General features: G+C 54.5%; 1 protein-coding gene across 4 annotated transcripts in view; it reads left to right on the top strand.

Moving 5' to 3' along the window:
• The window catches only part of Fbxo31 (F-box protein 31), a 31,039-nt gene extending 5,132 nt beyond the window's left edge, over positions 1-25,907 (top strand). The window contains exons 2-10 of one of the 4 annotated variants that reach the window (XM_021169771.2): positions 8,064-8,135; positions 9,718-9,804; positions 14,164-14,240; positions 14,543-14,710; positions 15,673-15,747; positions 19,258-19,367; positions 20,048-20,201; positions 20,965-21,314; positions 22,907-25,907. In XM_021169771.2, coding sequence (XP_021025430.1) covers positions 8,064-8,135; positions 9,718-9,804; positions 14,164-14,240; positions 14,543-14,710; positions 15,673-15,747; positions 19,258-19,367; positions 20,048-20,201; positions 20,965-21,314; positions 22,907-23,129 — 1,316 coding nt within the window. In that variant the 3' untranslated portion in view covers positions 23,130-25,907. Of the gene's footprint in view, positions 1-8,063; positions 8,136-9,717; positions 9,805-11,168; positions 11,272-11,455; positions 12,029-14,163; positions 14,241-14,542; positions 14,711-15,672; positions 15,748-19,257; positions 19,368-20,047; positions 20,202-20,964; positions 21,315-22,906 lie in introns of those variants that run through there. The other 3 variants (XM_021169773.2, XM_029480554.1, XM_021169774.2) reach the window with 3 other exon arrangements.

Here is a 25,907-nt window from a genome sequence, read left to right as displayed (position 1 = left end):
GCTTCTCCATTGGGAGCCCTGTGATACATCCAATAGCTGACTGTGAACATCCACTCCTGTGTTTGCTAGGCCCCGGCATCGTCTCACAAGAGACAAGATTTATTTGTTTTATGTGAGTACATTGTCGCTATCTTCAGACACACCAGAAGAGGACGTCAGATCTCATTACAGATGGTTGGGAGCCACCATGTGGGTGCTGGGAATTGAACTCGGGACCTCTGAAAGAACAGTCAGTGCTCTTAACCGCTGAGCCATCTCTCCAGCCTACTGACGTTGTAGTTTTATGCTTTTGTTCTTGGTTGGTTTCTTGTGAGGCAAGATCCCATGCACTCTGTAGCCTAGGGTGTCCTCAAACTTGGACAAATCCTCCTGCCTCAGCTTCCTGGGTGCTGAGATTACAAATGTGAGCTGCCATGCCTGACTTCAGGTTTTTGTTGGTGGGTGGTGGCTTAAGGATCAAACCCCGCAGACCTTGTACCTGATGTAGGTGAGCGCTCTACTATGGGGCTTTGGGCTTGACTTCCAGCTTGCTTTTATTTATTTATTTATTTTTGAGACAGGTTCTTGGTTTGTGGTCCTAGTTGGCCTTGACCTCCGTGGTGCTGGGTGGGTACATCAGATTTAAATCTGTTTCACTTTTTGTGAGACAGGTCTCATTTGGTACCCCAAGCTGGATTCGAACCACCCCTTCTGAAGTGGGATGACAGGGGTGTACCATCAACACAGATTAGGCATTTAAGAGTTAACTTCCACACACAACCTGTGTGGCCTTTCACTTGACTGCAGAGGCAGGAGGATTGGGTACTAGGTTTCTTGTTTTTTTTTTAAGGCTGCTTCACCATAGGAGAACAGGCTGGGCGTGAGTCTGTCTCTGCAGGCATAAGGGAAGGCTGGCCTCGCCACAGGGAGTGGGTGGGACTGGGTGATTGGCTCTCAGAGGCAGCTGAGGGCATCTGAAGAACTGGGTGTGTCTTCGTTCTGGTCAGAGTGTAAACACAGCCATGCAGAGGAGACAGTCTGAAGCCTGCACACCCCCCTCTCCCTTCAGAGACTCCTGGGCCTGGCCACTGTGAGTCACTGTCCTCTGGCAGCTGTCCAGCTGTCCCCAGTGGCGAGGGAAAGGCTAGCCAGGACTCATAAGCCTGGCACTGGTGTCCCATGTCCCATGACCTCTGAAGGGTCCAGGAAAGCCTCCTCACAGATTCAGACTGCAGTTGAATGGGGGCTCTGCCCACCATGGCCCCCACTCTGCAGGTGTCTTGGGGTGACCCATGCTACTTGTGAGGTAGACTGGGCTTCCTGAGACTGTCTCCTGGAGATGACGGTTGCTTGCCTTCTGCTGGCTGCTTGAGAGGTCATGCTGACCGACTGTGTGTGCATTTCGGCTGGTCTGTCTGTCAGCCCCTGAATGTTCAGGTGTTCATGGGCAGTGCGGGAGCGTGATGTTCTCTAGGAATGGTATTCTGGGTTTGCTTCATTTTAAGGTTGAGTGTCCAGGATGGGGAGGATGCTCAGTGGTTAGAGCACTGGCAGCTCTGCCAGAGGGATCTGGGTTCATTCAGTTACATGGTCTGCACAACCAACCGTCATCCCAGTTCCAGGGGATCAGTGTTCCCTCTTCCGGCCTCCACGGTGTACCTCGTGCTAACGATGCACGTGCGTACACGCAAGCCAAGCACTCGTAAGCGTGAAATAAAAACAAAGAAATGTTTTAAAAAAAGGAACCCAGGCCTGCATGGTGGCTTACCATCTTCTGTTGCCCCTGTCTCAGGGGGGATCCCACATGCTTTTTTGGCCTCAATGGGCACCACACACTCTTGGTGCATAGACATATGTGTAGGCAGAACACTTCATACATATTAAATGAATCTAAAAGAGGGGCTTGGGGAGACAGGTGTTTCTTGCAGCCACCGCAATGGCTGAGTCCAGTGCTGTGCCTGGACAGACAGATGTCTATGTCTGAAGCGAAGCCGTGCATGGAGGGGTGACCTGAGTGTCCACCCTGTTGTTGGTGAGTTCATCTGTCAGCACCGAGCTCATGGCCTGGATAAGGAATCTGCCCCTGAGGGCCTTTTGGGAGTCCAGTTTCTCTTGCTGGCCCCTTGTCCGTGCCCAGAGCCAACTCTGTGCTGTCTGTGAGGGACTTCTGGGACATACATCAAGGGAGAGAGACATTTGGGGACAGTGACACTAAGTCCCCAGTGACTGCAAGATGAGACCGTCTGCAGGGAGCAGCATTGCAGGCTGGCCTTACTGGGTAGAAGTCTGTGTCCAGAGGCTGCCTGCCGGATTGACTGTAGACCAGGCTGGCCTTGAACTCACAGAGATCCACTTGCCCCCCGACCTTCCGAGTGCTGGAATCAAAGGTGTGTGCCGCCACACTCAGGAGACTGAGGTAGGAGGACCACAAGCCTCTGAGGTCATGCTTTGCTGATTGTAAGGCCACGCTTCCAGAAGGCCCACAAACGCTCATCTCTAAAATCCAGTTTCCCTTGGGTGTCTGCGCTCATTTCAGGGATGGCAGCTCATCCTTGAAGTACATTTGTCGGCTTGTCCTCCCCAGAATTGTCCCTGCAAACTGAGGGAGTGTCTCAGTTAGCCTGTCACTGCTACGAACAGATTCCATGACCAAGTCTTATAAGAGACAACAGTTAGTTGGGGCTGGCTTACAGGTTTAGAGATTCAGTCCATTATTCTCAAGGTGGGAGCAAGGCAGTTTCTAGGCAAGCATGGTGTGGGAGGAGCTGAGAGTTCTACATCTTCATCTGAAGGCTGCTCGGAGAAGACTGGCTTCCAGGCAGTTTGGTTTTTTTTTTTTTGTTTTTTTTTTTTTTTAATGTATATAGGTACACTGTAGCTGTCTTCAGACACTCCAGAAGAGGGCTTCAGATCTCATTACGGATGGTTGTGAGCCACCATGTGGTTGCTGGGATTTGAACTCGGGACCTTCGGAAGAGCAGTCAGTGCTCTTAACCACTGAGCCATCTCTCCAGCCCCTAGGATGAGGGTCTTAAAGACCACACCCATGGTGATACACCTACCCCTACAGGGCTGCACCTTCTAATAGTGCCACTCCCTGGGCTGAGCATATACAAACCATCACAGGCAGTGTTGGGGTTCAGTGTCGCCCCGCAGCTCCTCCTCATTTTGCTCGTGTCTATGAAAGTGCTGCACCATGTCCTACAGAAGCGGAAGGAATCTCCTGGTGTTTGTGGGTCGTGGGTTTATACAGTGTCAGGTCCTCAAAGATAGTAGTGTGGGTCAGAGAAGTTTCTCTGCATGTCTGTGCCAGGATTCACTCTCTGTGTTTGGCTGATGTGAAAGGCACATGAACAAGGAGCTTGGCACCCCCCGGAGACCCTGCTGCCAGTTCCTCGGTCCTGAGCCTGGCCTCAGACACGCTGGGCCACGAGGAGTTGAATTTTCTGTTGGCCTGGGGCGCTGCAGGTTTGTAGACTGCCTGCTCTCCACTCGTGCGCACCACACGCCCTCCCAGGGTCTGTCTCTGGCCATTCTACCTTTGGAGGGGTGGGCGCTTCTGGAAGAGAATCACCAGTACCAAGGCAGTATGGAACGGAACGAGAAACTGCCAACTTGCAGTGCTAAATAAAGTCATTGCTTAAGGAGCGCTGTGCACCGGGCTGGGCTGGCTCAGGATTTTGTCCCTAGCGCTATGCAGGCAAAACAAACAAACCCAAACCAGGACCGTCCTCAGGGCTGAGCCTGATTCAGAGTGGCAGTGAGCACTTGTTAGCGTTCCTGGAAGCGGAGATGGGTACCACCTAGCCGCCGTCCAGGGTCTGGTGCGAGAGCTAAGCTAAGAGCGCTGCTTTTGATGACTTGTGGGAAGGTTGCACAACCATGCCAGGATGTGGGATTGATTGCTCTTAGCCCTCTGTGGACAGGAGGAGTGCTGGGGTCAGAGTGACTCTGCTCTTGTGACTTGACTCTTCTCTGGCGATGGGTGAGAAGGAAAAACCCACAGTGGCACGCTGCCTTCGCCGGTACTGTGGCAGCACACACTTGGCAGCTCTCTGTTGTGACGCGGTTAGGCTGTAGAAGAGGACTGAGTCACCGAGGAGCAGTGACGGGAGCACCGTGTGGAAGCGCGTCAGTCGGATGGTGCAGGATGAGGAAAGCGGTCCCGGCCTGTTGGGCTTGGGAGCAGACCTGGGGTCTCTGAAGGTGGATGGGGAGCTCTGGAGCCTTCACCTGGGCCTGATCATACTCGGCCCAGTCCGAGTCCGAGTTGCTGAGAGACGGCTGGTCATGCTCAGAACTTCAGAATTTGCAGGATCATGTCACCCAGGCAACAGCGAGGTGGGCAGCCCCAGGTGTTGGGAGCATTCATCAGGCTGCTGCCCTCTTGTCTAGATGTGCTCCAGCTGACTGGGCATCCTGCTAGATGCTGCTCTGATCCAGCTCTGCACTCTGGGTCAAGACCCCCAGCCCATCAGTCTGTCTGCCACAGCTTGGAGGGATGCAAGGGCGGTTTTATTTACCCTAACAGCTTTTGCTCTCCAGTTCTAGTTTGGTTTTTATTTTTGAGACATCTACTTGGGCTGGAGAGATGGCTCAGCGGTTAAGAGCACTGACTGCTTTTCTGGAGGTCCTGAGTTCAAATCCTAGCATCCACATGGTGGCTCACAACCATCTGTAATGAGATCTGAAGACCTCCTTTGGTGTGTCTGAAGACAACTGTAGTGTACTCACATATAATAAATAGGTAAATCTTGGAAAAACAAAAAAGAGACATCTTCTTACACTGTGGCCCAGGCTAGCTCGGAATTTACTCTTTGGCCCAGGCTGGCCCGACTCACTGTGCAGCTCAGGATGACCTTGAACTTTTGATCCTCTTGCTCCCATCTTCCAAGTGCTGGGATAGCCGCCGCAACACCCGATTTGTTCTTTGCTGGACATCGAATCCTGGGCCTTGTATATACCAGGTTCTACTAATTGAGTCACATCCCTAGCATAAATTATACTTTTTTTGAGAGTAAAGGAAGCACCAATAAAAAGCAGAGAGCAGGATCTAAGTGTTTGGGGCTACCCTGGTCTACTACAGAGCAAGACTATGTCACAGAACTAAAAAACAAAGTAAACCAAATGTCACAGTGTGCGGTGTCCTGAGACTCTGGCTCAGTGGTGAGCGGCCATAGGGCACAGCCACCATCGTGTGGAAGGCTTGTGACAACTGAAATCACTGGGTAGCCTGCCTGAGGGACACCCCAGTCCCCAGACTAAGATGGAATACAGGGCCTCGTCCATAGGAGGCACATGTTCTACCACAGAACTCCACCCCCAGCCCATGATAACAATTTCCTATGTTTAGTTTGCAAACTTCAATCATGTTAGTGATCAGATTTCCTCTTTGAGGTTAGCCTGGTGCCTGGATCAAACCTGTCTGTTTCTTTACAAAGGGCAGAGGCCTCACCAAGTGTTTCTTCGTGATAATCAGGTGGGCATCTAAATGTCCCCCCAGCCTATGGTGACTCCGCGTAGGGTAGCGTGGATGTCGGAGCTCTCTGGCTTTGGAAGGCAGGCCACACAGATAACCTTAGTGGAGGCAGCTTAAAGGGCTCAGGTTAGACAGCATGAAGAACTGGTGCCACCCCCACTGTGTGCACCTGCTGTGCAGTGAGACCCAGGGCAGCTTCTGGTTCTTCCTGGCACGGTTGGCAAGGACACCTCCAAGGCTGTCAAGTTCAAGGTTCCTGGGTCTGGGCCATGTCAGGGCCTTTGTCTCAGCCCCTCCCTCCTATGCTGACTTTATAGGAGTCACTCAACTGCAGCAATCAATTGCCGGGATAGACTGTGCTGACTCAGCACATCAATTGCAGGGATAGACTATGCTGACTCAGCACATCTGAAGTTATAATTGGGCTGGGGGGGGTATGGTGGCTTTCTGGAAGGTGAGCCAGAGACATAAGGCTGAGATGCCCACATCCTGGCCCTGCTGACCCATGCATGGCCTCTCCATTTCCTGCCTCTCCAGTATGTTCGTTGATGAGCATCCTTTGCTCTGGTCAGAATTGATGAGTGGGCAGGCCTTACAGACAGCTGGTCTAATCCCTGTGGTGTACTGGAGCAATGAGCTCACCAGTAGCACATGCCTTGGAGCCAAGCTGTGACCCCTGTGTGACTCAGTCTCCAAGTTTATTCATCAGTGACACACACACACACACACACACACACACGCACCCTGCAGTGCTGCAACCTTGCCTGGATCTCCCCCTGGGGGTGGACAGCCAGAGTGGGTGCATGCTCTCTATGGCCTGGGGTGGAGGGAGGAAGCTGGAGCCGCTGCCCCCAGCAGAGCTGCCCAGAGAACCTCCTGGATGCCTGCTTCTGATAGCCCATGAGTACTGGCAGCATCCCTCCCATCCAGATCACGGGGCTAGGGGCATCTACTGAGGGGCAAAGACCAGTCTCTGGGGATCGTCAGAGCTGAAGTGCTAAGGGTATGGCTTTAGGGACCCCCCCTCACCGGCTGCACTGTGTCCTGTTCTAGACAGCTCGTGTCCCGCCGTGTGGCAAGGCTGACTAAGAAGGTTGCCACTGTGAACATCTGATGAGGTGGTGCTACAAAGCCCAGCCTGACCCTGCACGTGGCGTGACACTGGAAGTGTCCACTTTAGCTGTCTCTGGGACCCGTGAGCTTTCTTACCTGTTCTTAGACCATGTGCTCACCACTGAGGGGCACCGGCCTCGCTTTAATCCTGGGGCCCACTATTGGCTCATGGGACTCTGTTCAGGTCACATGACCTCTGTGCCTCGTGTGTCAGGGCTAATGGAGAGGATGTGGGCTTTCCTGGGTGTTCTGACAGAGGGCCCTGGCCCTTGGGGCTGGCACTGAGGGTGGAGGCTGCCCAGTAGTGAGGGCTGGTGTAATTAACTGTGCTGGTTGTCCCCCGTACCCCCAACCTGAGACCCAAGGCAGGGGGCAGGCACTTGGTTGAGGTGAGTTGGGTGTGGGGTGCATCAGTGGGTTGGTGATCATGGGGGTGGTGTCCCCGGGGTGGGGAGGAGGTAGGAGGGTGCTGAGCACCTTTGCGTTGATGTGGTACTGGAAATGGGTCTGCGCTGTCAAGGAAATCACCACATCATCCAAAGTGTTCCGAGAAGGAAGAGGACTCCCTTCTGTAGAAGAGTTGGTGGGTAGCTGTGCCACATGAAGCCAGCAGCCACTCTCAGTGGGGTGTGGGAGGGTTCCCCTTGGCTTTTATTTATTTTTTTATTTATTTATTTTTTTTTGGTTTTTTGAGACAGGCTTTCTCTGTGCAGTTTTGGCTGTCCTGGAACTCACTCTGTAGACCAGGCTGGCCTCGAACTCAGAAATCTGCTTGCCTCTGTCTCCTGAGTGCTGGGATTAAAGGTGTGCGCCACCATGCCCAGCTCTTGGCTTTTATTCTTAAGTCAAAGAGAGGTCCTACATCTCACTCTGAGTGGTCAGAGCTCACCTCACCCTCTCACACTATTGGCTAACTTAAAGGGACAGTTGTTAGCCAAGTGCCCTTGTAAGCAGGGTGCAGCTTGGCCCTGCTTTGGTCAAAGTGCTGACTGGGGAGGGTACAGATTTCTCTGAAGATGGGATGACCTTTGTAACCCTTTGACAGAAAGGGCAGTGCATTCTGTCTGCATTTCCCTTGGGGACTAGGGCAGCTTACCACAGGGGTATTGAGTGCTGCTCTCCAGAGTCTGTTGTAAGGACAGGTCCAGCCATACTGTGCATTAAGGAGGCCTCCGGCCATCTGGAACCTAACACCACCATTACAGATCTCATAAAGATGCGAATGGCCGCCACCATTTCCAGAGTCCCGAGTGCCTCAGCCCATTGTACAGTTAGGTTACTGGACCATAGCAGAGCAGACAGCAGAGCTGGGCGGCCCTCACTGCAGCGCAGCAGGGACTTTGGCCACGAGCAAGCAGAGAGGTCACACAGGGAAGGCAGATTCCTACCAATAAGGAAGTGTCAGCCGAGTCCCCCGCCCGTCACAGTCAGCATCTCTGCTGCTTTGCGCGAGTTCTTCTTGGTTTTACATCTAGCGTGTTTCTTGTTGCAGAGTATGGCGTTTGTGAGAACCTGCGGAAGCTGGAGATAACAGGCGTGTCTTGCCGGGACGTCTATGCAAAACGTGAGTCAGTCCTCTGTCTTCTGCACCTTTGCCTTTGAGCCAGGGCTCCATAAGTGGCAGTGGCCATGACTGTCAGTGGGGTTGATGCTTGCTGCTGTCCTGGACACAGTCCTTTCAAGTCCATGACAGTTAAAGGCATCTAGGGCCTGCATTTCTAATTATTGAATCTATATTTTACTTTGGTGCTTTGGCCTGGGATTCAGTGCTTGGCAAATGCTCTCATTGTTTGGGACCTGCATCCCATCCCATATATTCTGTTGTAACATACATGACAATTGTGTGTATCTGTGGATACAGTGACCTCAGTACATGTACACAGTGTACACTGACCAGGTCAGGGTGAATGGCATAGCTGTTACCCCAAACATTTATATCCTGCTGGGAGCCTTTGTGGTTCTGACTCAGTGAACAGTTGTCTGCTGTGCCCAGCGGCAGCTCGGCCCTGTTGCAGAGACGAGCTGAGAGCGTGGCTGGGGATGAACACTCTGGCCTTCTGGAGTTGAGTTGGGCCTGCAGGAATGGATAAGTGGAGCCGCTTTCTCCGACAGCTCCCTCAGCTTCAGAGTGGCTGCCTCTGCTCTGTGCTCCCCATCCTTCCGCAGCTCTTGTTCCCTCCTCTGTGAGCGCACCAACCCCCCCCCTCTTGTTTCCCATCAGTCTCTTCACTCTCCAGAGCCTCTCCCTCTAAGCTCAGCATCCCTGCCCCCCACTAGCCTCTCTTCAGAATCTGTGGGGCTCATGTGTCCCACACTGCAGTCGAGTGGCTGCGGGGCTGCCTGACCCTCATTACAAGCTAGCAGCACAGCTTGCCCCTCAGGAGTGATGAGCCGCAGCCTCGTCTTCACAGGGACACAGCTGTGGATGCTGGCCAGGTGTCAGTGTCTTGTGACAGCCCATGGAGCACACAGGGATGGCGTTCCTCAGAGCTGTGCTCCTCTGTCCTGTGGGAGAACCCTCTCGGGTGCAGGGTCTGGAGATGTTGTCGTGTGGTGGAGGCAGACAGGCAGGCAAGGACAGCGGAGTTCTGCTGTCTGGCTCTGTGAATGTGCTGCAGCTGCAGGGCCAGCCTCTGCCTGCGTCTTAGCACCTGGGTGTTTGCTTTGCATCGGCCAGAGCGTACTGCAGGTGAGTCTCGCTGAGTGTGGGAGCTGAGTCTGCAAACACTCCTAAACCTGGGCCTGATGCCTGAGGCTGAGGGGAGTCAGCCTGAGCCCCTGAACAGGTGGCCACGCCGGCCAGTCTGGATGCAGCAGTGAGAGATGTAATGTCTTAGAACACACATCATGAGGACAGGAGAGTGTGAGGTCCTGCCTCTGTAGGGACGGAACCCTGCACGACTCTAGGGACCTGTCAGCCATACTGCTCTCCCACTTCTGGATCCCAGGGGCCACCGGAGTTTATGGCTGCAGCGAGTCGCAGTAAACGGGGAGACCTGCCCCATAGTGCAGCTGACCTGGCCAGTCTGGCACTGTCTGACCCCCAGAAGTAGGAGTAGCAGGAGGAAGAGGATGCCAGGTCACATCACACGGCAGCTGCTCACCTGTGAGGGGGACCCTCAGCTTTTCCTGCTGTGTCTGTTCAGGTATAAACCCTCGCGTGAAGTCAGGACGCTTCATGAAAATTCTCCCCGATTATGAGCACATGGAGTACAGAGATGTGTACACCTGCCGTACGTACCTCACGCCCTGCTCTGTGGCTGCTGCTGCTGCTGCTGCATGGGCGATCGCAGGCGGGAGGACTCGCTTCTCACTCTGGGAGATGCTGTCCCGGCTTTTTCTCCTTTCCTCTGCTGCAGCTGTGGTGGGTTGCGCTGTAGCCTAGGCTCTCTGTGTATGGACTGAGTTTCCACAGTAGCTTCTAGGGTCTTGGGCAGCTCTGTAGAAGTTAGGTCTGGTTCTGCCTCCCAGCCCCGTGCTCCCAGAAATAAGACTCAGACTCAAAATATGACAGGTGCTGCATCCATACGATACAAAAGATGTTCTCCACAACACAGTTGTTGGTTTGGGCAAGAACAGCTCACTAATATTTTTTTAATGCAATTGCAGAAAAAGTCAGGTAGAGCAGAGAATAGAGGCCTCTAAAGCTCCTCCATTCTAAAATAACACGGAACTGGGCTCAGCGCCACGTGCCTGTCAGCCTAGCACTCAAGAGGCTGAGGCAGGAGGATTGCTGTGAGTTCTGGGACAGCTTGAGGTATAGAATGGGACTACCATCAAAAACAAAACAAGCCCCCCCTCCCCAAAAAGGCCCCAGAAGAAATGTAAACCAAGAGCCGGGCGTGGTGGTGCATGCCTTTAATCCCAGCACTCGGGAGGCAGAGGCAGGTGGATTTCTGAGTTCGAGGCCAACCTGGTCTACGAAGTGAGTGCCAGGACAGCCAGGACTACACAGAGAAACCCTGTCTCGAAAAACCAAAAAAAAAAAAAAAAAAAAAAAAAGAAATGTAAACCAATATCTGTGTTTATTAGTTACTCGTGTGAGTGCACAGGACATTCCTGTGTCCCGTCCCGTCCCTCCCCATCCCCCATGTCAGACAAGGGGTGGATAAACATGCTTGCCTTGTTGCCTCGTTACCTGAACTGACTCCATCCAGTTGTCTGGCCTCCAGGTTCCTTGTGGCACGTGTGCACGCACATACAAATTAATAAGATTATAATGGATTTTTTTTTTTAAAGCCACCTGCTTTCCCTCTCTGACTGGGTGCAGGTTTTTTTGATGCTATGAGGATTGGGGAGAGGATTTCAGCTGTCAAGAAAGACCAGAGCTGGAGAGGTCTTGCCTGTCATTCCCGCTCTTGGTGGAGGCAGGAGAATTGGGTTTAAAGCCAGCTTTGGCCATACAGTAAGCAGGAGGCGAGTCCTATTTCCAACCCCCCCCTCCCCCCAACAAACAGGCTGTGAATGACCTTTTCCTGTCTAACAAAAGCAACGACAAGCTTGTGACTTACTTCCCAGAGTGCTGCCAAGGTCTGGACACCAGGTTCCAGCTCCCTGAGGGGACCGTCTCGGCTTTGTGACATGCTGCCTTTGTCTGGTGTTCTCCTGGGCTGTGTTGGCACTTGGAATAGCTGCTAACACGCACCTTTGCTTACATTGGCTGGCACAGAGGTGGACTGACTGCCAAGGTCATGGCCGGGGTATGGGAAGACCTGGGCATGGCGGGGCACGGGACCTGGGAGGGCTGGCGGTGTGCAGAGTGCAGGCACTTCCCACACGGTGTTGGACAGGGTTTCTAGAACACTGTGTCCTGGGCCCAGCAGCCCTCTCTGCTGAGCATAGAGAGCTGCAAGTCCTGCCAGCCCCATGGGGGTCAAGGGGGGTGGGGAGGAGGGATGTGGTTCTGGGAAGCCTTGAGGACAGCTGGCCCCATGTAGGGCCACATGAGATCTTTCTGGAACTGCCTGGATGCCCCGCCCTCCCAGCGGTCTGTGAAGAGTATGGAGTCTTCCTCCTCATTTCTGGGAGGCGCTGCTGAGTGCCTGGACTTCAGCCTCCTGTTTGGTGGCCCTGCTGCTTGTCAGTGGCAGGGTGGCGGTGGCTGTCCAGCCAAGGTTCAAGTACATTTGAGTCACACAGCACTTGGTAGGGGCATCCCTGGTGTCGACCCCCTGGTAGCCCATGGTGTGCCAGAGAAGACGAAAACAAGGCCCAGCACCTGACCTCTTGCCCTTTCACCTTTGGCTTCCAGGCACGTAGCGCCAGCTGAGCTCTCAGCAGGCTCTCTCACCAGCCTCCTATGACACCTTGCCACAGGAAGGCTTTGGGAGCAGGCCCTACCTGGGCTCTCTCAGGGGCTGCTGCCTGAGGTGGGACTTGTGCATGAAGATGAAGGCCCTTGGACCCCAGGCTCCTGGGCTGGATGGGCTGAGAAGAACCTTGAGATGTGTCCTGAGGGTAGGACTGTCCCAAGCTGACTCAAGATCTATGCACAGATCTATGCACTGCCAGTGTATTAGAGTATTCAGGGACTCCTGTCTTTGGATGGAGCTGTTGTCTGTCACTTAGAGTGACCGTGGGTGCTCCTGAGGTCAGAGGCAGGTGCAGGACGGAGGACAAGGAGGGACTTGGTAACAGGATGTGACGACCCCTGAGATGCCTGGGCCACACACTGGAGTGTGGTGGGAAGCCCCCTACAGAGCTCCAGACCTGACCCTCCCCAAGGAGCCGCTAACACTGGCTCCTCCAGAGTGGCAGGGAGCACCTCGAAAAGTCTAACAGCAGGCATGCAGGGTGATCTCATCTCCTGATTCTTACCGTGCACTGGGGACTGCTGGCTGTGACCCAGTGACTAGGATGAGACAGGACTGTTAGTCGCATCCTTCCTTTGGACTAGAGGGAAGTGTGGGCCACTCCCAGGCTCAGACGGTCTGCAGAGGGACCTGAAGACATAAACTCAGTTCTTTTCCATCATGGGTGGCAGCCATGTTTGGGGTTTTGCTGTGTTTCAGAATATTGCTTCTCTGGCTTTGTTCTGGGTGAGTCTGGGCTGTCACTCCAGCTAGCACAGAACTCGCCCTGGGAGGCAGGTTGGTTCAGTGGGCTTTGTAGGCAGCTATAGACTAAGTGCTGGGAGCTGTGGATGGTTTCTTCTCTGAGTGTCCAGCTCTCTGGCTGGTGTGAGCAGAAGGGAGGAGGCTGGCTTCTTCCCAGGGTTTGTGTGTAACTCAGCGTCCAGCCAGATGGAGCCGTCGTCCCAGTTCCTGCAGCACACGGTCACTAATGTTTGTGAAGCAGTTGTTTGTTTTTTCTCCAGTGATTCTGAAATGGATGATTTCACCAGCTTTTTTTTTTTTTAATATATATTATTTTTCAACCGTAAGTGATGGCAGAACATTTCCTTTCTCTTACTCCCTCTTACACTCTTCCCTCCTTTTTTAATTTTTTTTTTTTTTGGTTTTTCGAGACAGGGTTTCTCTGTGTAGCCCTGGCTGTCGCTCCTTTTTTAATTTTTTTTTTTTTTGGTTTTTCGAGACAGGGTTTCTCTGTGTAGCCCTGGCTGCCCTGGAACTCACTCTGTAGACCAGGCTGGCCTCGAACTCAGAAACCCGCCTGCCTCTGCCTCCCGAGTACTGGGATTAAAGGCTTGCACCACCACGCCCGGCTTAATTTTTTTTTTAAGGATTTATTTTATTATATGTAAGTACACTGTAGCTGTCTTCAGACACACCAGATGAGGGTGTCAAATCTCATTATGGATGGTTGTGAGCCACCCTGCGGTTGCTGGGATTTGAACTTAGGACCTTCAGAAGAGCAGTCAGTGCTCTTAACCGCTGAGCCATCTCTCTAGTGGGCTCTCTCCTCCTTACACTGCAGGATGACACAGGCCACTCCTAGGCGTGTGCCCCCATTACTCTGTGCTCCAGGTTCATGTGCTGCATGCTGTCTGTGCTTGTGAGTTCAGAGGTGACGAGGCCACCATAGGAAGCTGTGGTCCCTGGGGTTGGTGTGCCTGCAGCCTGTGCGTCCTTGTAGTTCTTTGGAAATGGCTGGTGGCATCACACTTACTGTAGTTGCTGAGGGTGTGGCTGGTGGTTGGTGCATTCAGAGTAAGATGTCCACATTAGTGTGCCTGGCACCTGGCCCTTCCCTGGGAGTCCTGCTTGTCAGTGCAGTGGCTCAGAGGTAAGCATCAGTCACAGCGGCTTCACCGTATCTAAAAGGCCGTGAGCCTATGCCTGAGCTGGTGACCCACGCCTTGTCTTTAGAACCCCTGTGATGGTCTTGGGCTGGACCTGGGGTGGTGGTGGCAGTTCTTCAACAGTGTCCAAAGGCTGGGCTGTCCCCCTCCCTGAATCCCAGGCCAAGGCCTCTGGTCCCTATCCCTTTGTGGTCCTGTCTGGTTAACCTGAGTGTGAGCTGTGACTCCATGGCCTTCAGGAGCATCCTGATTCACCCATCTGTCACCCTGTGAACAGAAGTGGCCATGGTGACAGGCACAGGCTGGACTGTCACTTCTAGTGGCTCCTGGTGGAGGTCTTTCCTCTGCCCCAGGAGCATGCTGGGTAATTGTGTCTCTCCTGTCCCAACAGTGCTTCACCGATACAGACACATTTTGGGGCTGTGGCAGCCAGATATCGGGCCGTATGGAGGATTGCTGAACGTCGTGGTGAGTGGGAGCCCTGTGGTGGGTCTTGTGCAGGAAGTGGCCACACTGAAGATGGGCAGGCAAGCTGCCCCAGGGGTTTCCTTTCAGGGCCAGATATTACTTTCCGAGTGAACAGAGATTTATTGTAAGCAGTCTTCTGGTCTTCCATGTGTGCCCCTGGACTGTTTGAGAGCCACAGGGCCCTCAGCTCCTGGATGCAGAAGCTGCAGGCAGAAGGTGCAGGCCTGAGGACACAGGTTTGGGTGTGCACTTATGGCTGAGAGAGAGCACCCTGCCTGGCGTGACCACTGTGTCTGCTACAGGTGGACGGACTGTTCATCATTGGCTGGATGTACCTGCCACCTCATGACCCTCACGTGGGAGACCCCATGCGGTTCAAGCCACTGTTTAGAATCCATCTGATGGAGAGGAAGTCGGCTACAGTGGAGTGTATGTACGGCCACAAAGGGCCCCACAATGGCCACATCCAGGTAGAGGAGAGCTGGGTCCTCTGTGATGCGACATGCATGTGAGGTGAAGGGCTGTCTGTCTTCCTTTGGCTGTCACAGCCCCAGTGCCATCCTGCTGGGCGTACCTTCAGCTGCAGCCTGTCATAGTTCTACCATGACCCGGTGGCTGTGGATGGTCCAGCTCAGTAGAGTGGGGGGCACTATGTGAGGCTGTGTGAAGATGGGGGTTGCCAGAGCCCACTGGAACACTGCCCTTTAAAAAACTTATTTGGGTGGGCATGTATGCATGCCACCTGTGTGAGGATGCCTGTGTGCGTGCATTCACCTGTGTGAGGATGCCTGTGGGCGTGCATTCACCTGTGTGAGGATGCCTGTGTGCGTGCATTCAGCTGTGTGAGGATGCCTGTGGATATGCATTCACCTGTGTGAGGATGCCTGTGGGCGGGGCGTGCACTCACCTGTGTGAAGATGCCCATGGGCTTGTGTGTGCATCCTTGTGGAGGTGGGAGTGGCTTCAAGTGTTCTTTGCTGTTACCTGTGAGCCGTCCCTCTTGTGTTCTGGTCAGTGTCTCTTGCTGTGACCTGGGGCCAGCCAGTCATGCTGTGCTGGCTGCTGAGCCCTAGGGATCCCCCCTGTCTCTACTTCCCCAGCTCTGAGATCACAAGCCTGTGCCCCACACTACTACCCAGGTCCTCACAGTTCTGCCACAAGCATGCCGGAGCTATCCCCGATGAGGCCGAGTTAGGTACCCTAGCCTCCTTCTAGAGACAGTTCACTGGGTTGCCCAGCCTGGCCTGGGGTTCACCCTCTTACTCAGGCAGAACCTGGGGTCTCCTGCCTCAGCCTCCCAGGTAGCTGGTTGCAGCCTGCACCACCGCACTGGACATGTTTGGATCTCAGTGGGTTTGGTGGGGAGTGTGGTTGTCGGACACCGGGACTCATCCATCCTCCTTGTCCTTTTCCCTCCACGGTCACGCTGAAGATTGTGAAGAGGGACGAGTTCTCCACCAAGTGTAACCAGACAGATCACCACAGGATGTCCGGTGGGAGGCAGGAGGTGAGTCCTGAAGCCTGGGAGGGAGGCTGTGGAGAGACGTTTGCGTGGCCGGTTGCCTTTTTTCAGGTGGGCGCTGGCCTGGCCTCCTCCTGTTGGGTTAGGTAGAGCATGTGAGGGCCCATCGTTTGGAATGGTGGCACTCTGTCCCCCCATCCCTGTCTGTGCAGTGTGCCAATGTCCGCCTTACAGAAACATCCACGGGTTACAGTCTCTGACCAGGCTGAGAGCGTTCACTGTGCTTTCCCGCACTGTCTGCTGGCGGCTTTGCCCACTCACACTTCCGTAAGCCGCTGCTCCACATGCAGTCAGGAGGCTCTGAGGGCAGTTCAGAGCGGCTGTCTTCACTCAGGAGCCTGGTGGCCTGGGTGTCTAGGGCATGGCAGCACAGTGGATGCCCATGTGCTGGGCCTCCGGCCATTTGCCTGAGTGAGTTTATAGGTTTTGAGGTTTGATTTGTGAGCGTCTAAGCCACACCACCATTAAGAGGAACGTGGAGGGGCTGGTGAGATGGCTCAGTGGGTAAGAGCACCCGACTGTTCTTCCGAAGGTCCAGAGTTCAAATACCAGCAACCACATGGTGGCTAACAACCATCCGTAACGAGATCTGGCGCCTTCTTCTGGAGTGTCTGAAGACAGCTACAGTGTACTTACATATAATAAATAAATAAATCTTTAAAAAAAAAAAAAGGAACGTGGAATCGTTGAGTGTAGGTGTCTGTTGGAGCCGTTTATGATGGCTAGACCTGTAGCCATGTTCTCAGTTCCCAGGGTCTGTGGAGACCCACACGGGTGTTCTGGTGAGCAGCGCTTGCCCTTGGGGGAGTCCCTGTTCTTGCAATGCCATTTAACTCTGCTCTCTTACAGTCTCCGCTTGATGCCTGTGGGACTATTGGAATTCTTGTCTGTTAAGACCTTAGACAGAGGTCGTGGGCTCAGTCTCTGGAGATGCCTGATGGGATGGGCTCTGGGGTTCTACCTGGCTCGCTGGCTTTGAAGGGAGGGTCTTTTCCTGATTACAAATGCAGCGTGCTCCTGGATGGAGTGAGGTGCCTGTACTTTACGGGGAGCTGGGTGTCTGGTGGGAGTGAGGCGGGGAGACAGGAAGTACAGCCCTGTCATCCCCACTGGCTGTCTCCGGGGGGCGGGGGTGTGTGGCTGTTGGGAGCATAAGATGGTGATTGTCCAGTGCCAGGCATGAACATCACTCCTGAGCTGGTTTCCAGGCCTTGATGCTGTCCTTGTGTGTGTAGCTGGGACTCGCCCTGGTGATGACTCTGCTTCAGACCCCGAGCTGTGCTGGAGGCTTCCTAATGACCCCGGCACGCCAGCCTCCGCGTGACGTTAGCGCCAATCAGCTCAGTGTGACGCGGAAGCCTTCCTTTCTCCCACTCAGGTGGTTTTATTTCGTCTGTCACCTATTTGAGGCTTAGAAATAAATTGTGTTCCTTTTAAAATTAAAAACATGATCGCTGGGCGTGGTGGCGCACGCCTTTAATCCCAGCACTCGGGAGGCAGAGGCAGGAGGATTTCTGAGTTCAAGGCCAGCCTGGTGTAGAGTGAGTTCCAGGATAGTCAGGGCTATACAGAGAAACCCTGTCTCAAAAAACCAAAATAAATAAATAAATAAATAAAGTAAAACAAAACAAAACCAAAATAACCATGTTCTTGAGTTCCTCCACAAGAACAGCCACTGTGATGAAAGGGTTAACTTTGAGGGTGGGGCAGGTTCTACTGTCAGCTTGGCTGTCCTAGAGCTTACTGTGTAGATCAGGCTGGCCCCCAGTACAGGGAGATATGCCTGCCTCTGCCTTTTTAAAAGAGAGTGTGTGTGTGTGTTTATGTGAATATTTGTCAGAGGAGTCCAGAAGAGTGGACAATCCCCTAGAGCTGGAGTTAGGTCATTGTGAGCTGCTAGATAGGTGTGGATGTGAGGAGCTGAACTCAGGAACTCAGGTCATCTGAAGAGAGCAATGCTCTTAACCCCTGAGCCATCTCTTCAGCATGAGGGCTTTACGTGGAGCCTAATTGTATCTTTTTAAAAATTGTGTGTGTGTGTGTGTGTGTATGTGTGTACATTTCTTAAGATACCAGAAAAGGGCATCGGATCCTATTACAGATGGTTGTGAGCTACCATGTGGTTGCTGGGAATTGAACTCAGGACCTCTGGAAGATCAGTCAGTGCTCTTAACGCTGAACCATCTCTCTAACCCCTGGAGCCTAATTTTATGACAAAAAATTCTTTTGCGTCTTTCTGTTTCATTATAAAGCCTTAGCTCCAGTTTGCAGACTGCCTTCCCTTCCCCTTTAAACAGAGGCCCGGTGTCCCGACCCTTCCCGTCAGTATTGGGTAGGAAAGGCTTTGCTTCGTGGTCATGTCTTCTGCCTCCTGTGTGTGTTGTGAGTAAGGGTGGCTCCGTTGGCTGGAGACTTATCCTTGCTGACAGTGAGACACATCTTGGTCCCCTCCATCTTGTGGCTCCAGGGACCCACCCACTGGTCCTCACATCGTAGACAGCTGTCTGACCACGGCTAGATGGTGTAGAGGGCTTGTGGTGTCTTCCCATTTTGCCCGTGTCTGGATTCTTTGCATTTCCGTAGAGTTCAGTGTGGGCTCTCCCTCCGGCCTCTCGGTGTGGTGTGTCTTGAGCTTGTGTGTGAGGCATTAGACCTCTGCTCTGGGTCAGGTTGCAGAGGATCCTTGTCTTTCGAGTGGAGTGCTCGCATGGTTGCAGCCAGCACACCAACTTGCCCTCCGTGCCTTTTCTCCAGCCAGCACTGTGTGGGATGCTGGAAGCAGAAAGTTGAAAGATTTTGCGTTTCTGTTCTGCTCTCTCTGGCTTCCTTTGGGCCCCACAATGGCTCCTGGGTTCCCGAGCAGAGGCTAACCTGTCCTCGGTGGTCAGAGGCTGTCCCGAGTGAGCAGGACTTTCAGGACACAATAGCACAGTGCACATGAGTTACTGTGTCCCACGGTGCTGTGTTCATGAGGGCCTCTTCTCTGTAAATACACGTTGAGTGGACTCAGTAAGCTTTGTAAGTTCTGTGGGAGGGGAGAGTCCACCCATCTGTCAGGCAAGGTCTCTGTCCCTCACTGGCAGCCATAGGTGGTGGCCCTGCTGGCTGGGTTGGCAGGGCCCTGTTGTGCCTAAGGTCCCCTGGGCTGTGCAGGGTGGAGCTGGATCAGTGTGGATCACTGTCTCCCACCATGGGCACAGCCAGGCCTACTCACTGCTGCCTGGGGCGGGAGTTCTAGCCCCAGCCTTGCCTGACAGAAGCCCTGTGACCTCCCTGCCCTCTTAGGAGTCTGAGGCTGTGCGTCCTGGGAAGACGAGGACTGGTTTTTCCCAGGTGGGCCATCCTCAGACCCAAGCCCCAGGTGCCCACAGCTCCTGCTCCTGCCCTCCTGCCCGCCAGGGAGCCCGTTCAGCTTGGGAGTGTTTGTCCATTCAGCACCACACAGCAGCCTCCCCGCTTCCATCTTGGTGACTCCCATGCCCTTGTTCTCTGAAGGAGTTTCGGACGTGGCTGAGGGAGGAGTGGGGCCGCACGCTGGAAGACATCTTCCACGAGCATATGCAGGAGCTGATTCTGATGAAGTTCATCTACACCAGTCAGTACGAGTGAGTCCAGGCGGCTGCGGTGCTGTGAGTGCAAAGTCGGCCCCTCACTGTAGCTCTGAGGACAGCCTCTCTCTGTGGAGAGTGTGGCCTGGCTATGGGACCACGCTGTCCCCAGTCTCTGGGTACTGTGAACACAGTTCTCCCTTCTCTGGGTACTGTGAACACAGTCCTCCCTTCTCTGGGTACTATGAACACAGTCCTCCCTTCTCTGGGTACTATGAACACAGTCCTCCCTTCTCTGGGTACTGTGAACACAGTATTTCCCCCCTTTTGATTCTGCACTCTGTTCTTCCTTTTCTGTGTAGATACTGTGGACTTAGTCCCCCTTTTCTGAAACTCTGCATTTTGTGGGTATAGCTCCCTTTCTCTGGGTGCTGTGAGCACAGCCCCATCCCCAGCACAGCCATCAAGTGGCCAGCGTGTGCTGACGCCCAGTGTCCCTCTTCGTAGCCTCTGGCTCCATGCTTGGCCACGCACCCTCCCAGTGCTGCGGGCATGGGCTCTTTTTCTGAGTGTGAAGCTGAGCTGTGCCGTGCTCGTGGGCTTGCCCTTCTAGGCCTTGAGGGTGTACATGGGTGCCAGGAGGGCTGTGCCCAAGGTCTAGGGCAAATGGCTGCTCAGGCATAGAGGATGCCTGCCTAGCCACGCTCATTACCTTGCTTCTTCTGTCCCTGGTGCAGCAACTGCCTGACCTACCGACGGATCTACCTCCCGCCCAGCCACCCTGACGACCTCATCAAGCCCGGCCTCTTCAAGGGCACCTACGGCAGCCATGGGCTGGAGATTGTGATGCTCAGCTTCCATGGCTCACGCGCCAGGGGCACCAAGATCACGGTGAGTCACCCACCTGGTGGGCAGGCGTGAGTCTACCGTGCTCCGAAGGTGGGCACGGGCTTCAGTGGGTGGCGGACCTGTATCCCAGACATGCCAGGTTCTGATGAGCTGCAACTTGGAAAAGGGACCCAAGTTGCCTGGCTAATACACTGGTTCCCCACAGTTCATGTTGGTGTGGCTACTGTTGTGGGCTAGGCTGGCCTTGAGCCTCAGATATAGCCCCTCCTCTGAGCTGGCTATACCCATGGCCACTCCTTGCCAAGGCCTCTCTGCCAACATGTTCTCCTGTCACTGAGTTCTGCGGGGACGATCTTAGGTTTCTGTCGGGGCTTCACGTCCCTCTGCTCTGGGAGAAACTCCACACACGATTCTGGTAGGATCCAGAATTGGGGTCCCAGCTGTGTGGTGGCACAGCCCACAGTCCCTCCCACCAGCACGGACTGGCACTATGGGGATGATGGGAGCTTCTTCCTGCCAGGCTCAGGAACTGATCTTCTGGCCTGTTATCAGCCAGACCCTGGGAGGACCCACATACTAAACAAGTGGGGGTCTCTAGGCCCAGGAGCACCTGTGTGTGTCTGCGCTCCTGCAGGCCACCTCGAGTCACTCTCTGGCCCATCCAGGGGGCCGACTTGTTGAGGGGACCTTCAGACTCTCTAGCCTTGTGAGCCGCTGAGGCAAAGCTAGGCAGAGCTTGAGCAGGCTCTGATGCTTCTGTGGGTCTCCTGGCCCTGCTGATGGTTGTCAACTGCCCTTTCTACAGGGCGACCCCAACATCCCCGCGGGGCAGCAGACTGTAGAGATTGACCTGCAGCGCCGCATCCAGCTGCCGGACGTGGAGAACCTCCGAAACTTCAACGAGCTCTCCAGGATTGTCCTGGAGGTCCGGGAGCAGGTGCGGCAGGAGCAGGAGGCTGGCGAGGGCCCCGTGCCACCCCGGGAGCCTTCAGCCAAGGCCCCTGATGGGCTACCTGCTAAGGATGGCAAAGAGTCTGGCCACGGTGGAGCCGAGGCAGCTGAGCAGTCGGCCTCGTCTGGGCAGGGGCAGCCGTTTGTGCTTCCTGTGGGTGTCAGCTCGAGGAATGAGGATTACCCCCGCACTTGCCGGCTATGGTAAGGACCGCGGGCCCAGCTCTCAGCCAGCACAGCTTCGGGCGCTCCCTGGAAGGTGGAGGGATCCCTGTGGGGAGGACACATGTGCCAGGGTGCATGTGGTGGTCAGGGGACAGCTGTGAGTCAGCTCTCTGCATGCTCACGCTGGTTTCAGAGCTTGAATTCAGGGTGGCAGGTCTCAAAGCAGATGCCCTTACCCACTGGGCCATCTTACCGCTTCAAGGTCTGCTTTAGGCTACTGGTTTGAGCCATTTGTGGTGGTGTTGGTGGTGGCTGGGCTGTGTTTCCGCCCTAAGTGTGTGGCAGAAGCAGCTAACAAGTGAAACAGGAAAGAGGCTGTCCACAGTAAACTTCCTGCAGCCCAGCCAGCCCCACCTGCTGAGGGTTCCAGTCTTCCAGAGCAGTACCGGGAGCATTCGAACCCTGAGCCTGGGGACGGGACACACGCCATTGCAGCTCAAACACAACACCTGTCCCAGAAGGGACCTACAGTGGGATTTCCAAGGTCCCAGGACACGGGCCACTTCAGGTGGCACAGATGGCAAAGCTTCGCCAGTGGATTAAAAGATAACGTACCTGGCTAGCCAGGTAAGAGAGAGACAAGGGAAATGCCCCACAGATTAGGCAAGTAGGGGGAGCAGGAGAGAGTTCCCTTGCTGCAGTGTGCCTGGGCATCCTGTGGGTGGTGTCACCATGCACATCTTACAGGTGAGTTCCATTCATGGGGCTGCTGAGGGCGAGGTGACATCTGCCTCCTGTCCACCCCTGAATGTGGTGGGCCACTGGCTTGCAACCAAACATACAGGTCCCAGCTCATGCCCTCTCGACCATTGCCTCTTTAGCCTTGGCCACCCTGGTCATTCAGGCTGTCCTGCATAGATGAGAAAGGGAATTTCTGGCAGGGAATGTGGCCTTTGATTGGACATGCTTTCCCCAGCTGAGCAGCTCTGAGCAGCCTCGGATCTATAGTGCTGTTCTCCCTGCTCTACTGAGCAACCTCAGGCAGGGTCCATACCTGGGTGCAGGGAGGGGCGTGGGGGAGTTCCTTGTGGGCCTGCCTGGCCTACCTACCTCAGTTGTCACAGTATCTTCTGGGCCACAAATAGGCAAGTCTTGGGCTCTCTCTCTTTTTTTAAGATTTAGTTTTATTTATATGAGTACACTGTTGCTGTCTTTAGACACACCCCAGAAGAGGGTATAGATCTCATTACGGATGGTTGTGAGCCACCATGCAGTTGCTGGGAGTTGAACTCAGGGCCTCTGAAAGAGCAGTCAGTGCTCTTAACCACTGAGCCATCTCTCCAGCACTCAAGTCTTGGTCTCTTGTGCACAGACTACCTAAGTGGCTCAGGGCCCTGGCCTTTGTCCAGGGCTCCCGTGTGCTTAGCAAATTCGATCAGGAACCTGGAGCCTGACCCTGGCAAGGCCCTCCTTGGGTGCCGCCCACCTGTGAATTGCTGTGCTGTGGTGAGGAGCTATGGAAATGGCTGTCTGCACTGTGGCGGTGTACACTGGGTGTTCCCTGTGTGGTGTGGGCTCCTGCTGGCTGGGTCCCTTCTGATGGCTCTCTCTCTCATCTCTCATCTCTCTAGTTTCTATGGCACAGGCCTCATCGCTGGCCACGGCTTTACGAGCCCTGAGCGCACCCCTGGAGTCTTCGTCTTGTTTGATGAGGACCGCTTTGGATTTCTGTGGCTGGAACTGAAGTCCTTCAGCTTGTACAGCCGAGTCCAGGCCACCTTCCAGAACGCCGCTGCGCCGTCGCCGCAGGCCTTTGACGAGATGCTCAGGAACATCCAGTCTCTCACCTCCTGACCTCCCCATCGTGGGCGGAGAGGCTGCACCGGGGCCCGGGTGGGGGAAGCATGCACTTTAGAAATGAACGCACACCTCCTCACTGGGGTCCCGGTCGCCCCGGGACGCTTCTTGTATAGTGTGTAACATACTCTTGTACATTTGACTTGTTGGTAGCTATGAAGGAGAACGCTAAGCATGGTGAGAAAATAAACGGAGTTGAGCTAGGATCGAGCTGAATGACCGGTGCCTGTGGCATGGAGAATAAAATGGATATCACCAGCCACCGTGAGTCGTAGCGGGCAGGGTTCTGCTCCACCTGTTCCCTTCCGATGACCTAAACGGTCACTGCTGGGAGGTGGCCGCCGTGGGATGGCCGAGTGTCAGGCTCAGGGACTCCGATAGGTTTCCATTGCCTTACTGGCTTGCTTAGATCTTGGACAGGGCATTCCACCGTGGCCTCTGTCCTGGTTGCTAGGAGCCGCTAGGGAGTCGCGCCACTCTGGCCCCTGGTGACCTCTGGGCCACACCCACTCTAGAAGTAGAGCTGAGCTGTCAGGTCAGCCACCTGTTCGTCCCCAGCAGCCAAATGCCCTCCCTTGGTCCTCCACACATGTTTATCTGGAGGGCCCGCCTGCTGACACCACATCCCTGATGCTCTCATTTCACGGCTGTGCAGATGCCTCTCCAAGTGTTGACACCGACGACCGTGTCAGCAGCGAGTGCTGTCAAGCCCTTTGTAGGTGAGGGCAGTCTTCTAGGCAGTCGCACTTCTGTGTGGCCGTGTGCCCGGGAGCATTGCTAATTGAGGGCTTACCTGCTCAGAGATCTGTGTGCCGGGCCATGCTAGCGTGTGTGTTTGAGGACCCTGTCTGAGCCCAGCATTTGTGTCTCCCAAAGGCAGAGGCCTTTGGGAGCGTCTGCCTGAGCTTCCAGTGTTAGCATGCTTCTAGGCCGTCCTTCCCCCATGGCTGTTCATCCCCTGGGGCTTTGGCAAGCCCTCATGCTGAGAACTCATCCTGCTGGTGAGGGACCTTAGGAAGATGGCAGCCACGGGAGGATGGGCCTGTAGACTCAGGAGAGGTAGTGTGGTGAAGGACCCGTGCAAGCTGCCTTTAGGGCTTTAGGATGCTGGCTTTGTCAGGAGCAGTAACAGAGCCTGCGGTGAGCTGCCGGGCTGGGTCCTGACCTCTAGTGTCTTTTGGTACCTCCTCTGTTAGTCCTGAGCAGCTTTGGACAGTGGTGGATGTGACTAGGAAGTCGCAGAGTCAGTGGAGAGCAGGTAGCTGGGCACGCAGGTAGCTCTGGTCAGGTTTCACTGGAGAAAAGCAGAAGTGTGCATTTCCCAGAACCTTTTCCTAAGTGTCTTCGGCCACTTCTGGTTAAGTGGGCGGTCACACCGTATTAGCCAACCACACACTGGCTTCCCTAAACGCACGCCCTGATTGCTGCAGATGAGGCTTGTTGAGGGCTGATATCATTGTTGGATGTAGTGTGGCCTCGTGTAGAGAACAGCAAGGCCCTGGAACTCCGCTGGGGCAGGTGGACATCTTTGTCCCTGGGCCTCACCAGGCCAGCACCATTGGCTGCTCTTGTCATTTTGCTGCTGTGGGCTGCACAGCCCATGGATTTTGGAGAAAAGGCACCTTGTGGGTTTGCACACTCGGCCTGCCCTGCTGTGTATGGAGATGGTATGGGGAAGGTCAGGGGCAAGCTTCGGGAAGTTTATAGCGGGGACTGGACTCTTTCGAGTGAGGATATTGCCGGTGTCTGTTTATGTCCTGATGTCTTCAGGCCTGCCAGTGTCAGGACATCACCACCATCACTCAGACCTCAGATATCAACAGTGTGTCTGTGGTAGGAGCTCTAGACTCCATGCCTTGGTCCTGACTCACCTTGTGTCCTTTTGACATCAGCTGTCTGGCTCCTTGTGACACGAGTTTAGACTCTGGGCCCCTCTGCTCTGGGCTGTCAGCTCTGCACACTTCCTGTCCCTGCATGTCTACCTATAGAGTAGGTACTTGACAGTGGCTTCTGGCCAACTGCTGCGCCAGCCAGGCCTTCCTCACATCATGCAATGAGGCACTCGCCTGCTAACCTCCTTCCTTCACCAAGAACCTGGAGCAGAACACGCTGATCTGGCCATCTGGGGCTCCTCCCCGGCTGCTGGCTGCCTCCCCCAGCCCTCAGCAGCTCTCTGCCAGGCTCGCTGTGAACAGTATACCGCCCAGGGTATAATTGTTCGTTCACCTTTCAGGACCTATGGGCGTTAGAGCAGAGGGCCCATCCTGCTCAGCTGTCAGGACTTTGCGAACCTCAAGACACCTGCATTGCCTAGTGTGGGGCTGTCTTTTTCTCAAGACAGTGGGGCACGGAGGACATCAAGCACCTGACCTGTACCAACGTCCGGCCCACATGACCCACTTTCCAAGAAGGGTTTCACTGTGGGTCGTGACACTGAAGGAACCTGCCGGGTGCTTCTCTGTGGTGGAGTCCTCTGTGTTTGCACGGAGACCAGCACAAAGTGCCAGCATGTGCTTTCTCAGCCCATTTCTTGTGCTCACCGAGCCTGTTTGGAGCATGGGGTTTGTCTGGAGCACACACACACACACACACACCCGGTTCTGGACAGAGGGTGGCTCTTAAAAGCTCTTAGGTCAGCTCCGCTTTGCCTAAGGGTCAGGGAAGGACCCTGAAACAGTAGCTGCTGTGTACCTGGTGCCTGATGTCACCTGTGTCACTCGCCTAGGGTGTGTGTGGTTCTCCTTTCGTTCTCAGTAAACCTGTTTTTGAAGCCTT

This window comes from Mus caroli, chromosome 8 (genome assembly GCF_900094665.2).
Source record: "Mus caroli chromosome 8, CAROLI_EIJ_v1.1, whole genome shotgun sequence".
NCBI lineage: Eukaryota > Metazoa > Chordata > Mammalia > Rodentia > Muridae > Mus > Mus caroli.
The sequence above is the reverse complement of the archived record's forward strand: the minus strand, read 5'-3'. Positions and strand labels throughout refer to the sequence as shown.